Here is a 15,469-nt window from a genome sequence, read left to right on the forward strand (position 1 = left end):
AATAAAGAAAACGGCAGGAGCGGCTCCAGCCGGCGGCAGCAGCGGCGGCGGCAGCAGGGCAGCGGCAGCCGAGGCGGAGGCAGGCGGCAGGCACGGTCCCCTCGCTCCCCGCTCGCCCCCGGCCCCCGGCCGCCCGCCCCCCCCCCGCCCCCCGCCTCTCTCCCCGGCAGCCCGCAGCGAGCCGCGCCGCTCCCCAGCACTTTTTTGGGCCCGAGATATGGCAATGGTAGTTAGCAGCTGGCGAGATCCGCAGGAAGACGTGGCCGGGGGCACCCCGAGCGGCCCCAACCCCGCAGCGCAGCCGGCCCGGGAGCAGCCCCCCCAGCAGCAAGGGGGCTCGGCCGCCCCGCACACCCCGCAGACCCCCAGCCAGCCGGGACCCCCCTCCACGCCGGGCACGGCCGGGGACAAGGGCCCGGGCCAGCAGGGCTCGGGGCAGAGCCAGCAGCACATCGAGTGCGTGGTGTGCGGGGACAAGTCCAGCGGCAAGCACTACGGCCAGTTCACCTGCGAGGGCTGCAAAAGTTTCTTCAAGAGGAGCGTCCGCAGGAACTTAACTTACACATGCCGTGCCAACAGGAACTGTCCCATCGACCAGCACCACCGCAACCAGTGCCAGTACTGCCGCCTCAAGAAGTGCCTCAAAGTGGGCATGAGGCGGGAAGGTGAATATTTCTTCCCTACTATACTACCGCTCCCTCTCCCCCCGTGGCTGTCGTGCGAGTGTGTGCGAGTGTGAGCGAGCGTGTGGCGTGCGCACCCGGCCGCGCACACGCGTGCACACAGAGACGTGCATACACACGCGCGCAGAGTGTGTCTGTGTGTGTGTACGGATATATTTGCAGCTCTCCGTGGCGATCTAGGTCTCTCTATATTTACATGCACATGTCAATCTCTCCCTCTGCCTGCACTCCATCTGGCAGCTTTGCACCAGGTTTTGTTGTTATTGTGGATGGTGGTTGGTGGTGTTTTCTTTTGCTTTTTGGTTTGTGCCTCCTGCCCTCCTCCTGCTTCTCCCCACCCCCTTCCCCGGCACCGCCACGCTCTTCCCTTCCCCGCTCATTGTGCCGAGAATTTATTATTATGATCGCTCGCTAAATATTTATCGTTTAGCCGCTATCTCCGCGCGCGTGTGTCTGCCTCTCCGCGTGTCTGCGTGCGTGTGTGTGGATGTGGTTTTGTCTATTGTTGGCATGAGACCGGGGGGTGGGGGGAGATACATCTCTCTCTCTGTACGAGATGTGCTTCCATTCAGCTTCCTTTCCCCCCCACCTCCCGCCCCATCATTTCTTTTTAAACCCACAACACTTCTCGGTAGATCCATTCCCAGGCTCTTTTTTTTTTTTTCTTTCTTTTTTTTTTTTTTTTTCCCTGAAAGAAAGATGAAAGACGTGTAAGTAGGAAAGAAAAGAGTAAAAGGAGGCGGGTGGGGGGACGAGGAGGGGAAAATGTGCTACTGTATCTCCGCTTCCCTGCGCTTCCCGGTGCCCCAGAGTGTGCTTCTGTGCGAGATCTGGCCTTGTTTTCACTCCATGCGTTCAAAGGAAAGTTTGTGAGTGAACCGGGTTTCCGTACTTCTGTCATTTTTTTTAGCACGCTGCTCATTTTATTTCTTCGTCAAACTCCACCCTCTCCTTAAAGCCTGCATACAAATTGTGATTTATAACCTATTTACCGATCCTTCTCATTTTAGCAGAATTCCTAGCCTGCATCTGGCAGTGGGCTCCTCACCATTTCCAAGTGCTCTTTTATTTATATATTTGTTTGTTTGTTTCCCCCCCCTCTCCCTTCCAAGAGTTGCTGTGGTTTTCCTCGCTTTTAGGCTCGTTCCTCGCGTAGGAAGATTTCCTGCCCTTCTTTCTCCTCGAAATGTGTTTCTCGGTTTACAGTGAAAGTTTACCCTGTGACTATCGTTAAAGATGCCTGAGAGTCACACCAGCGAAACAAGTCGGTTTTGCGGACTGGGGATTACTCCTGCCTTAATTGGTTTTGAAATTGTTATTTTGTATACCACGAGAAAAGGAACGAAGGTGCTCCAGATCTGAAAGAGCTCGCAAATATGACGACTTCATTGGTAGCTTCAGGGGCTGTTGGTAGGCGTCTGGGAAAGGGGAAGGAAAAAAAAAAAAAAAAAAAAAAGGAGAAGGGGGTGAAAAAACGCATAGATTTGTGTTCACAGATAATTGATAAATAACTGCCAAGTTTAAAAGCAGATCCAAGAGGCAGAGGTGGGCTGGAGGGCAGGAGCAGGAAGGTCCGGCCCGGGAGACTTGGAGGGCTCGGTGGGGAATGGACGTGGCTCTGCTAAATGGGAATAAAAGAGAAAGTTGGGGAAATGTGCCACGCCAGAAAGATGAATTATCTACGTGCCAGCCCGTGTGCGTGTGTGCGTGAGTGAGTGTGTGCGTGTTCGTGTGAGCGTGAGCATGTGTGTGAGTGTGTGTGAGTGTGAGCAGAAATAAGCCTGAGTAGCTGCATCTTCTCCTTAAGTTACCTTTGTTTACATGGCATGCGGCTGAAAACGCTGGCACTGATGAAGTAAAACACACACACACTTAAAAAAAAAAAAAAAAAAAAAAAACTTTGGTCAGCTTTCGGGACTCGAGGCATGCTTACGCTCTGTGTGGAGATGGTTAATGAATCCAGTGTTTTTGCAGTTGCAAGCTTGTGCATTCACTGTGCAACGCTGACTGCAGGCTTTTGCAGTGGCAACAGCGCACCAAAGATATTAATTACACCGTCCCCTTTTTTTTCCACGAATGTTTGGCTATTGTAAGTTCGGACCTTTTTGTTTTATTTTCCCCTTCCCTTGATAATATTTAATCTTTCTCTTCCTTTTAGCAGGGAGAACTTTGCTGGGCGGGGGAGGGGGGTCCTCTATGGAAAGCTTGTTCTGTGTAATAAAGTTAGCAGTGGGGAGCTGGGGGGCTGCGACCTGTTCCAGTTTTAAGGGTAATGATGTGGTATTTTTGAAGAATATGGACGCGTTTATTTTTATGATTTTTATTTAAAAAAAAAAAAAAAGCAACACAGCAGTTCACTTGTAAATCTCAATGCTACCAGGGCAATCGGCTGGGATCCACAACAGAGCTTGGCTATATTTTTAACAGCTGGCTGTGATTTTTAACCCCACTTTCTTACCACCCGGAGGATTCCTTTGATTTTATTTTTACGTGTGGGGCTGCCTTTTGTTGCGAGAGGGGAGGGGGGCACAGCGGCGGTGGGGGTTGGGGAGGGATGGGGGGGGTGGCGGATTTGTCTTGTTTGCCTTGGCTTTTTTCTTTTTTTTTTTTTTTTTTTTCTCTCTATTTCTGTTTTAATCTGTGTTTATTTTCGTGAAGCCTGTCTGTATTGGGGGGCGGGGGGCGCTTGGCTGCCGCTGCTGCGCTGGGGGTGCCTGAGCCGGGGCTGGGGTCGCGGCCGGGGCCGGGGCCGGGGCCGTGCCGTGCCGTGCCGGGCGGGGGGGCGATGCAGGTCTGCCGCAGCTGCCCGGCTCCGCATGCCTCTGGCTGTGTGTGCCCGTGCGTGTGCCGGGGGGGAGAAGCCCGGCATTGTCTCCGGCTGTCTGGCAGCGCCGCCGGGGCGATGCCCGCGAGCCTCCTGGATGCACATTTCCTCTCCTTCTCTCCTTGTTTTTGTCAGCGGTTCAGCGAGGAAGGATGCCGCCCACCCAACCCAACCCCGGCCAGTACGCCCTGACCAACGGGGACCCCCTGAACGGGCACTGCTATCTCTCGGGATACATCTCCCTGCTGCTGCGGGCCGAGCCCTACCCCACCTCCCGCTACGGCAGCCAGTGCATGCAGCCCAACAACATCATGGGCATCGAGAACATCTGCGAGCTGGCCGCCCGCCTGCTCTTCAGCGCCGTCGAGTGGGCCCGCAACATCCCGTTCTTCCCCGACCTGCAAATCACCGACCAGGTGGCCCTGCTGCGGCTCACCTGGAGCGAGCTCTTCGTGCTGAACGCGGCGCAGTGCTCCATGCCCCTACACGTGGCCCCGCTGCTGGCCGCCGCCGGCCTCCACGCCTCCCCGATGTCCGCCGACCGCGTCGTCGCCTTCATGGACCACATCCGCATCTTCCAGGAGCAGGTGGAGAAGCTCAAGGCGCTGCACGTCGACTCGGCCGAGTACAGCTGCCTCAAAGCCATCGTCCTCTTCACCTCAGGTGAGCGCCGGGACAAGAGGTTTGGGGCGCGCCGAGCTTTGGGGCGGGGGGCGGCGGGACGGGGGCGATGCACGCGGGGGTCGCGGAGGGGAGCGCGGGGACACGGCCTCGGGACCCCGCCTCGCCCCCTCGCCACCCCCCGGCGGAGTCCCAAACGTCCCAAACACAGGCGGGCGTGCACCGGGCCGAGCGGAGACGGCGGGAGCGTGCGTGCGTGCGTGTTAACAATTTTTTCTGATGATAGATGGTTCAAATTAACCGGCAGGAAAGTGCATTAACATCGCCTTTGAAGTGCTCTGGTTGTAGCCTATAAGAATATAATACATCTTCTATTATTGTAACCTGCGAGAGAGAAATTTATAAACATCAAAGACGAACGATGCGGTGGAAATGTAGGCAGTGGAAGCGAGGCGAGATAAGAGGCCTCGCAACGTCATTTTTTAATTATTATTCTAATTATCGCCTCGATGGGGCTAATTGCCACTTTTTCTACTTGTTTGTTTTCTTTCCTTTTCCTTTTTCTTTTCTTTTTTTTTTTTTTCTTTCTACTCTCCCTTTCCACTGTCTCTTTTCTGTCCGGTTTGTTGTTGTTTGGTTCTAGCCCTTTTATTATTATTACTTTCCTTTTTGCTGCCTGTTGTATTATTGTTATCCTTTTATTATTTTTTTTTTTCGCCCTGGTCTTCTCACTTAGTGATAACTAAATAGCCCTAATAAATCTGACTTAAAACTAGGCCGAAGCAAAATTAAAAGCGTTCCTGAACAAAGATGGCAAATCGTTCAAAGGCCTTGTTTAACAGTAAGCATTTTATAATCCATCAATATTTGTTGCCTTTCATGCATGAAAAATAGTATTTACATTGTATTAAAATGACTCCTAAATTTGCACAATATTGTAATGTAGCAAATGTAGTATTAATATCGATTTGAACATCAGATAATTTATTTAGACAGGAGTATCTAATTTGTATGCAGGGTGGTCGGAGACATGTACTGTGACTGCCCCCTTTTACTTCCAGTGCAAATGCAGTCTCTCGGCGTTGGAGGGAATATTTCTTTGCAGAGGATAAAGTGCAGATCTTAAAACAAATGGAAGATTTACTGAATAGCCAGCTCGACATTTTAATGCATTTTATCTTAATAAGTCTTCCTGATGGAAACATGTTTTTCAAAAGTGACAAAGAGACCTGGCAGCATTTATCAGGCTGATTTAACTCCGGAGCCTGCCTGCAGACTTACGCACTCTCCATCCCCATTCATTTCAGGGTGTTCATCAATAAGTAGGGTCGATTGGGGAGAACCCTTCTGTGATTCCCCCACCCCACCCCCTCCTCCCCAGACCCAACTTTGAGAAATTAGGAAAGCTCTGGCCCGTGCCTCAGTGCTTCCCGCCGCCAAAGGCGCTGGGAAGACGACTGCCCCAAATTAGGACAGTTTTTGAGGGGGAAAGGGGGATTTTTCGTATTTTTCTCTCTTCCCCTCTCCTTCTGTTCCCCCTCCCACCTCCTTCCTTTACCTTCCTCATATGATCGACCTTGGCTAGAAAGGCAGTTGGAGGCTTTAGATGAGCCCCTCATTTACATATATTAAAAACAAATGTAATAATTAAATGTTTACGAGGGGGGAAGCCTGTTCCCACAATGGAGCGGGGCGTGAATGGGGTTTAGAAAGGGAACAATAATATTATTTTGGAGCAGGATCGCATGGGGCATCTCAGAAAATGGAAATACAGCTGTCAGGAGTAATCTACCCCTTACCCCCATCCGCACATTTCCACTTTTCACTAAACTTGTTTTGATTGCTTAGCCAGAGGGGAATTCATGGGAAGCGTTTCTCAAAGTCATCCAACTTTTAAACAAACTTTGACTGATGGAAAAGACATTTTTAGGCATATTGTCCTAAGTCCTTTGCTAAGGACTTAGTATTTAAAGCTGGCATGGGTTTCTCCTGTTGTGGTTTTTACATTTGGGCTCCGGATAGTATATTTAATCCGTAAAATTCTGGACACCGTCCAACGACTGGGTCGTGACCCAAAACCTGCTCCCTTTCTTGACTCTCTCTCTCTTTCCTCCACCTTCTTCTTCTTTTCTCTCTATTTTTTTTTTCTTTAGAGTTATTAATTCCTGCATCTACCTTTTCCTCGTCATAAATAAACGTTTCCAGGAAGGGACCGAGCTAAATAACATAAATCCAATAAATCTATTTGCAGCGCAATAAGAACTTTGATTTCTAGTTAGATGCCAGCTGATTACATCTATATTTTCTGAACACTAAACTCTTCTGAAGGCGTAACATGAAATACATTCCCACTACTACAAAGAAGAAGGCTGGAGTGTGCTGAACAGTAATGGTTATTTATTTACATAATTTCTTTTCCATAGACTGCGGGAAGAAATATAGAGCTTTCCCGTATTGACACACTGCCATATGAAAAAGTGAGGCACACAGAATTTTCACATTAGCCCACTTTCTGAGATGGGATAATAATTCACCTTCGGTAAACATGTATTGCATTATTTCTTCCATGGATTGCGCTTCTCTGGACTCAATAATCTAATCGAGCTGTGCATCCCTTAATTATTATTATTTTTAATCCCGTTCTAGAGGGAGAATTAAGCCTTCCCACTGCCACCTTTAAGGATCCGAAATAAAATCTAAATAAACGCATATGCCACACTATTAAAAATAATTAAAGCTCAATAGATATTATCGGCACGAGAAAAATCAGACGTGCTTGGCGGCGTAATGCAAATCCCAAGGCGTATTTTTCTCCTTCTCCTGCCTGCCGCCCTCCTAGCCAGCAACTGCCCCATCTACAGCGTCCGGTGACCTGCAGTATAGGTGCACTTACCATAAATATCTGATAAATATTTTACTAACCTTAAGGGTATGACATATGGGGCATAAAGAAAAAGCCCTGCTAGGGTGTCAGTAAGACCCTTTCATATTGCATTGTTTGGAAGTTGAATAGAATCCTAATGCATAATGGGCAGATAATGCATGTAAAATAGCAAGATATATGTAAATATGGAGTGTGATTTGTGGCAATCAACATATGAACAGGCCTGTGTTTTTGATATATATTGCTAACAAGAACAGGCCCGAGCGTTTGATATATATATATGTTGCAACCTGGAGCTTTAGATGTTGCAAAATATCATTGCATTAAAGGTACAGTATGGATTAGCAGAGCAGTCTGGCTCAGATAATTGTATATCTGAGGGATGCCAAGTCCGCAGTTCAGGTCAAAGGTTCCCCTCTTCAGAAGTTCTTGAATTATGGCTTGTTTTATTTGTATTTTTGCTCGAGGCCACAGTATTGTAGATGAAGGTGTTCAGAAATCTTTGTAAAGCCAGTTCTTGATATGAGAAGGCAAACTTCAAAAATACAGTCGCTACAGATTTTTTTTTTTTTTTGAATAATTTGTTGTGTCCTTCCAGGGTCATAATTCTACATTCACAATTTTATAATGTCCTTTTGGGGGGCCATTAACATGCATTAATTCATATACAGATCTATACATTAGCAAAGTCTGCCTTTGATCTCTGCAAAAACCGCAGTGCCAGCTGACGGCCTCTCTCTGATCCTGACGTCTTGTTGTTGTTGTTGTTTATTTAATTATTATTATTATTTTTTATAATATCTATTATTAATCTGTGAAACAATGTAGATATTTGAGCCACAGAGGTTATCACGCCACTCTTCCCTGACCTCAGTTCCCAGCCCAAGACCCCCAGCCATCACTCCTTGCACAATTACTCCTGCGGGCGCGGGGCTGCGCGTGTAACACGCCGATGGTGCGTGCACCTCTGGCCCTCTCCCTGCGCACCCGCGGAGGCCCCGGCCGCGCACCTCCCCTCCCGGCCGCATCCTGCGCGGTGCGTGGGGCGCGGTTCTGGACACCGCCGGCCCCGGCTTTTAGTGTGCGGGCCCTGCGGGGCTCGGAGCCGCCGGGACGCGGTGCGGAGCCGCTTCTCCGCGCCCTGGTGCGTAGCAGGCAGTCAGGGACCCCCCCCCTCGGCATCCCTCCAGACCCCATCCCCTGCCTCCCTGCGATGCGCAGCCATGTCAGCAAACTCGCTCTGTGTCTGCGCGCTCCGCAGTCCCTGCCTCTCTCTCTCTCTCTCTCTCTCTCTCTTTCCCTTTATTATTTTTTTATTATTTTTATTATTATTATTACAATTTCCTTTCCCGGCAGCCCCCCTTTCCCACCGCTGTTATTTACCGGGGGCCGCTCCCGGTTCCCAGGAGCGCGGTGATGCACACGGGGGGGGGGGGGGGGGAGGGAGTGTGATGATGATGATGGTGATGATGGGGAGGGGAGGGGGCGAGGTCGCGGCGGATTTTTTTTGTTTTTTTTTGGGGGGGGGGGGGGGATGGCACGGCTATCAGCGCATCCCCGCGGAAATACGCACCGGGGGGGGTGGGGATGAGCGAGGAGCGACCCCGGCGGACAGGTTATTGATAATCCGCGTTATTTATAGGAGGGGGATGGGAACTGGGGGAGCGTGGGGGGGGGGGGGGGGGGGCTATCTCGGGGGGGTGCCCCCCCCCCCCTCTCCATGGGGGAGGAGGGGGGCGCCGGCGCGCAGCTTCCCGGTCCGCTTCGCCGCCACTAACCGCTTCTCCCTTCCTCCCCCTCCTCCTCCTCCTCCTCCTCTCCTTCCTCCCCCCCCCCCCCGACATTTCCCCCCCCCCGCCATCCGCCGCCCTTCCGCGGGCGCGGTGCGGCCGGCAGACGCCTGCGGGCTGTCGGATGCGGCGCACATCGAGAGCCTGCAGGAGAAGTCGCAGTGCGCGCTGGAGGAGTACGTGCGGAGCCAGTACCCCAACCAGCCCAGTCGCTTCGGCAAGCTGCTGCTGCGGCTGCCCTCGCTGCGCACCGTCTCCTCCTCCGTCATCGAGCAGCTCTTCTTCGTCCGCTTGGTAGGTAAAACCCCCATCGAGACCCTCATCAGGGATATGCTACTGTCGGGGAGCAGCTTCAACTGGCCTTACATGTCCATCCAGTGCTCCTAGAGCCCGGCCCGCACCCCCGGCAGAGACGCTGCGCGGCGGCGGAGGCGGGAGCGCTCGCACCGAGGGGCAGTCGGGGTGCGGGGGGGCCCCGGGAGGCGGACACTAAAACAAAAGAAAAGGCCCGAGTGGGATCAGAGGTGTGGCCGCGGTTGGGAGAAGGACGGACCTTGGCGTCCGTGGAGGTTGTGGTGCTTTGGTTGGTTTTCGGTTTGGTCGGTTTTGCTTTTCTTTTATTTTTTTTTTTTTATTTTTTTTTTTCCTTTTGGAGAGGAGGAAAAAAAAAAGATGATAATAATAATAAAAGACAAAAAAGCAAAAAAAAAAATTAAAAAAATACAAAAAAAATATGAGTATTGAGGGGATATTAATCAAACCTGAAGGGGATACTGGATCTTCCAGGATTTATTGTGGACTGTTGTTGATATATGCTGTACAGTAACAAACAAAACAAAATGCGTTGAAACTGAACTGAACCTTGTGTAGAATGAAAAACAAACAAACAAGCAAACAAACAAAATTCCACGCGCAAACACTTACCACGAGCATTGTTACTCATTTTGTAAAATATTAGTCTTTATTTTCATTTTTTGTAAAACTTAAAACATCGTATGCGCATAAAGGAAAAACAAAAGAAACGAGAATTAGGGGAAAATAACATTTTCCAAATAATTATAAAAAAATTGTCCTGTGTCTATGTATCTATATCTGTTTTGTATTTTTTTCTGGTTCCAAACCAGGTTTCCTGTGATTCTATACTAATAATTTTTGATATAACCCTTTGCTTCTTATAATGAGTGCGATATATGTTGTCGAAGCTGTTCTTCAAGAATTAAAATTGAAGTGAGAATTTAAACAAAAATAAAAGAATTTAGCAAAAAAAAATCAACTTATCACCCCACAACCCATGAGTCTTGTTGCTTGAAACATGCCAACAGTTCACAAAAAAAAAAAAAAAAAAAAAAAAAAGGAAAAGAAAAAAATGTTTAACCTCCCTGGACTTTTTAACTCCTTTAGTGGTGTTAAAAGGGAGAACGTTAAAAAATAAAATAAAATAAAATACAAAGTTGTGAGGGGCCAGCCAAGCTGTGCAGACCACGTGATGCCCCCAATCTGGCTTGGCTGTGCTGCCGAGGCCTAGGTCCTGCGGGTCCTGGTACAGTGCCACAGGTGGGCTCCCTATGCTGGGATGGGGGTGGTGGGCTTGCCACCTGTGCCCTGTGCCACACTGGCCTGCCTGCACTTGGAGGCCTTCTCCCACCAGCTGGAGTTCCTGCCGAGTTTACACCTTGCTGCCTCCCTCCAGAAACCATGGGCATGGATTGAAGTCACCCTACCCTACTGACACTGTGAGGAGGTGTGCGGGGCCAGGCATACCCTAGCCATGACCCCCGTTACCCTCTGTCCCAGGCATAGTGGTGTCTACCTGGCTCTTTCTGTTGCTTTTATTCCTTTTTTTTTTTTTTTTCCTCTTCTTCTGTTCTACCCCAAGGCCTCATAGATCTACGAGCATGCTCTGGTGAGCATGCGCTGCGCTTGCTCTTGGCTGAAACATCACCCTCGCTCTTTTGCTTCTCTCCAGTCACTGTGTGCTGAGGGTACTCCCAGCCCACTTGTACCAAAAACCAACTAGATTTTGGCTCCTTGGGTGGTGAGCTGCCGCTGTCCATGCTCATGCCTGTCACATGTATGCCCCTCCACGTAGGAACACGGGTGGGAGCACCCCATGCCAGGCTGGGTCCCAGGTCTGTGCCAAAAGCCCCGCTTCATTTTGGCTTGTGTTCTTTCTCTTTTCTTTTTTTTATTTCTTTTTTTTTTCAAAGAAAATTAACAATCATTTCTGTAATGGAGCTCCTTTGAAGGTAAAGGCTTCACAATGCTTCTAGCTGGTGGTGCAGATCTCTGTAACAGCTTTCAGTGCATTAATGTTTTATAGGATCTGAGACGGAGCTGTAAGAACACATACTACCAAGGGAGCTCTTTCTTAACGTATTAATAAAGCCGGATCTTTAAAAATAACATCCCCCCCACATGCAGACATCTCCCGTGCCCTCCAAACAAGCCCGGATGAGGTTGGCTTTTCAGTTTGTGGAATCATGGGCAATGTTTTTCTTTTAATTTGCTGTCCTCCATCCTCTCCTCTCTCTCTCTCCCCTCTCTCTCTCTCTCTTTTTTTTTTTTTTTTTTTTTTTTTTTTGCATTAACAAGATCCTTCAATCCAACCCGCTTGGGGTTTTTAATATTCTAGGCGCAGCAGATCCGAGGCGAGAGCAGCTCTATACAGTAGGCACTTATAGCTGGATAATCAACATCGCGGGCAGAGGCTCCGTGGGGGCAGAGCCCGTCTCGGCGCCGAGAGGCGGCCTGGATTCGCAGGTGCTGCGTGGGGGGCGCGGGTGGGTTCCAACCTGGGTGGAAACCGGGCACGGGGAGGCTCCCTCCCTTCCTCTCCCACATGGGCGACAGCCTCGTCCCTCGCCCCCCGCGGGCAGGGGGCTCCGGCAGCCCCCCGGGGACAGGGACATCCCGCCCCGGGAGGCGCTGGGAATGGACCCGGACAAGCTTTTTGGTGGGGCGGACGGCCGGGGACCCGGCCGGGTCAGCACCGAAAGGCAGAGCAAACTAACTGGAACACGAACACACGCACGCACACGCAAAACACACGCACACGCAAAAAAAAAATAATAAATATACGTATATACAAAACACAAACACAAACAAATGGGGATATCGGAAGAGAAAGACAGGTCTCGGTTTCTTCCAATGAGATGTAAATATATTCATTACAGTGTTATCCCACTGATGAAAACAGATAAACTTTTTCGTAGGTCAGAAACGTATTTTTCAATTAATTTTCGTATTTATGAATAATAATAACCCACCGATTGCCAAGAAACTTGCAGGTGTAGAGGAGGTGTACGAGATGCACTTATTTCCATGTATGTGCCTAGAAAGAAGTGTTTCAATCCCTTATTAAACTTTGCTTATAAGACGGTATTGTGTTCTGAAGTGTTAAATAACCCAGTCTGCGTTGTGTTGGTGGATGTTTTCCTTTGCCACGCTCCAGCCTCACGGGCATTCATACGGCGGCTGAAAATACTGTATGATCGCGTCACCGAGCGCTGTGTTGCTGGAAAAAAAAAAAAAAAAAAAGCAAAAAAAAAAAAAAAAAAAAGCAATGTGAATGTGGAGAGGGGCCGGGGTCCCTTCGCAAGTTTCTGCTGACTTGTTCGTAAGCTACAATATACTGCTTTGAAACCATCTCCAGCTACATTTCTCCTGCCTCGTTGTCGCGCAGGGCTGCCCGCCGCGGTCCTCGGCACCTACGCTGGCAGAGGGAGGTGGGGGGAGGAAAAAGGGGGGCAAATAGGGGCCGCAGTGGGGGTCCCAGCCCACCCCTCCCACCCCATCCCCGCTCTGCGGACCCGCTCCGGCCCCTGCCGCGGCGGAGAGCGCGACCTATACAAAGGGCCCTACCTTTTAGCTCCTCGCTAACTAGCTTGCCTCCTCCCACCGCCCAATTAGCCCCCCGCTATATATTCAATCGAATAAATATTTGGAAATACTTCTAAGTGGAGGGCCGAGCCCGGGCGGAGGCGAGGGGGCTCGGGGAGGGGTGCCCGGGGCTCGGCTCCGCTCCGCTCTCCCCGGCGCTGCCTTGGGGCAGCTCCTCTGCCCCCAAAGCTGCCGCCCGACGGGGGGACGGGGACGAGGTTGACCCTGCCCGGCCCCCCCCGGCCCGCCCGGGACTCCTCCGCTGCCTCCCCCCGCCCCCACCTGCGGGGCAGGGGGCGCCGCCCCCGCCTCTGAGCTCCACAAAGGGTCAGCGCCGCTGCCCCCCGAGCCCCTCCGCGACGAGATTTGGTTTTGGGGAGGGTCAAAGAGGGGCTGGGAGGGGGGGGGAGGACTCTGCAGTCTGCGGGGCCGCGCAGGTGTGTGGGATGCGCCCAGGGTCGGGCTTGGAAGCGCCCCAGCGAGTGGCCCTGCCCGGGGTCATGCCAGGAGGCAGCACAAGAGCACAAGGGACGGAAGGGAAAAAAAAAAAAAGTAAATTCCACCTTGCCTCCTGCGAGGGGAGGCTGGATGGATGGCTAGGCGGGGAGAGGAGCGTGGGCTGGCGGGTGGAAAGGGCTCTTCGGCTATTCGCTTTTCTTTTCCTTTTCTTTCTCTCCTTATTTATTTATTTATTTATTTTATTTCCTTTCCTTCCAATTTACCTGCCCTACACGAATGTCATACGTCCCTTTTGCAAAACAAAAGCCGAGCACTCGGCCGCCTTTGAAGAAGATTTTGAGCGGCCCGGCGCGGGTGGCGGGGAGGGGGTGGGATTGAACCGGCCCCGAGGCGCATCGGGCGAGGCGGGGACGGACGGACACACGGACGGCGGACGGACCGACGGACGGAGGCCAGGGCTTGCCCCGGCCCTTCCACCGGCAGCGGCCAGGCACGCAGCCATTCACAGGCGATGTTCCCTCCTGTGCGTGCACGGCTATTACGGACACTGTTGACATGCTTCCTCCGTTTTCATGGAGCATTTTGACTATTCAAAGGCTTGGTTCTCGAGTCTCGGAACAGCAGGTTTGGGGTGGGCGAGGTTTGGGGTCGGATTTTGTTTTGTGGGGTTTGGGTTTTGTTTACGGCGGGTTTCCCTTCCTCTCTCTCTCTCTCTCTCTCTCTTTTTTTCTTTCTTGTTTTTCCCCAGACCCTGGTCCACCCTGTGCTTCAATGGAGCAGACAGAAGTGGGTCTCAACCACCCTTGCCCACTTTTCACCCAGTCCCTTTCCATCCTGGGGCCAATTCCAGAAATGGCATGATCTCCACTAAACGTGTCTATATTTGTTTTAAAAGGCTCCCTTTATAATTGGCTTCACTGTCACTGACATTGACATGAGATTTTTTTTTTTTCCTATACTTCCCCCCCCCCAAGCTTTTTTAATCCCCAGTGGGTCAGAGCGGCTGAGGATGACTATTCTGCAGCGATGCCGGAGCACAGGGAGAATTACAAATAAGTAAATGTCAAAAGCCACAACTCAGGGCGGCCGCGTGCAGTCCCCTCGCCCAAGAGAGGCTGGCCCGGACACCTTGCAGACCTGCCGGGTTTCCCAGGGCCGGTGACGTGGGGGATCCCTCCCGGCAGAAGAAGTTTTAGAGGAAGAGGAGAGAGGGGGGAGGAAGGGAGGGAGAGAAGGAGGGGACAGAGAAAGAAAAATAAAGGGTAAAAAGAAAAAAAAAAAGATTAGGAAGGGAGGAGGTGAGGAAGGAGAGAGATCTGAGAGCACAAGTGGAAACTAATAAAACTCTTGTTAAAGTGCTTGCTCAGGATCCATGGCGTCACCAGTTCTTTTACTTAGGAAGCCAAAGAGTTTTATTCCTAAATGAGTTAAAGAGCCATTTACCTCTGTCGTGTTCTATTCATCAAGCCACAAGTCGAGAGTCCCTAACATGAAACTATTTGTTTGCTTACACAACCAGCTGGGTGCAATTTCACGTCTGAGATATCTATCTGAAAGCGCCTCTCATTTATTATCCTTACTTGTCAGCGAATCCATTTTCCAACTTTCTCCCCACAACCCCCACCCCCCACCCCTTCGTCACTCATTGAAGACTCCGGGCTTAAATGCTCCCTTAAATATTTCAGCACCTACCCCTGCTCCCCTCCTACCACATCCGGCACAAACACCGGTGGAAAACCCTAAAACTGCAAGGACCAGGACGCCGAGAGCTGGCTCCCTCGCTACAGCTCCTGCTCCTCCCTACCTTCTTCTCCTTTTCCCCTGAGGCCTGAGGACGGACGGCTTCCCCCCATACTCATCCCCATCCCCACCCCTGTCCCCATCCCCACCCCCACCCCCACCTCCACCCCCATCCCCATCCCCAACCCCATCCCCGTCCCCGTCCCTGTCCCCCGTCCCCGTCCCCGTCCCTGTCCCCATCCCCATCCCATCCCATCCCATCCCATCCCAACCCCAACCCCATCCCCATCCCCATCCCCATCCCCATCGCCATCCCTGTCCCCGTCCCCGTCCCTGTCCCCATCCCCATCTACATCCCATCCCATCCCATCCCATCCCATCCCATCCCATCCCAACCCCATCCCCACCCCCATCCCAATCCCCCTCCATGCCCATCCGCTTTCCTATTTTTTTAAGCACTCCTGAGGCTGGGGCTTGTCCCACTGGAGATTTTCCCACGGGTGCAAGTTGCAGCCACCGGGGAAGGGGAAGGGGAAGGGGAAGGGGAAGGGGAAGGGGAAGGGGAAGGGGAAGGGGAAGGGGAAGGGGA

The 15,469-nt window shown here is 51.4% G+C and overlaps 1 protein-coding gene across 4 annotated transcripts in view; it reads left to right on the top strand.

Moving 5' to 3' along the window:
* Positions 1–11,905, top strand: part of NR2F1 (nuclear receptor subfamily 2 group F member 1) — a 12,104-nt gene extending 199 nt beyond the window's left edge. The window contains exons 1-4 of one of the 4 annotated variants that reach the window (XM_068666248.1): positions 526–665; positions 2,658–2,772; positions 3,643–4,170; positions 8,909–11,905. In XM_068666248.1, the coding sequence (XP_068522349.1) occupies positions 2,760–2,772; positions 3,643–4,170; positions 8,909–9,189 (822 nt within the window). In that variant the 5' untranslated portion in view covers positions 526–665; positions 2,658–2,759 and the 3' untranslated portion in view covers positions 9,190–11,905. Of the gene's footprint in view, positions 666–1,399; positions 2,773–3,642; positions 4,171–8,908 lie in introns of those variants that run through there. The other 3 variants (XM_068666249.1, XM_068666246.1, XM_068666247.1) reach the window with 3 other exon arrangements.
* Positions 11,906–15,469: the final 3,564 nt, after the last annotated feature.

The sequence above is a fragment of the Anas acuta genome, chromosome Z (assembly GCF_963932015.1).
Source record: "Anas acuta chromosome Z, bAnaAcu1.1, whole genome shotgun sequence".
Classification (NCBI taxonomy): Eukaryota; Metazoa; Chordata; class Aves; order Anseriformes; family Anatidae; genus Anas; species Anas acuta.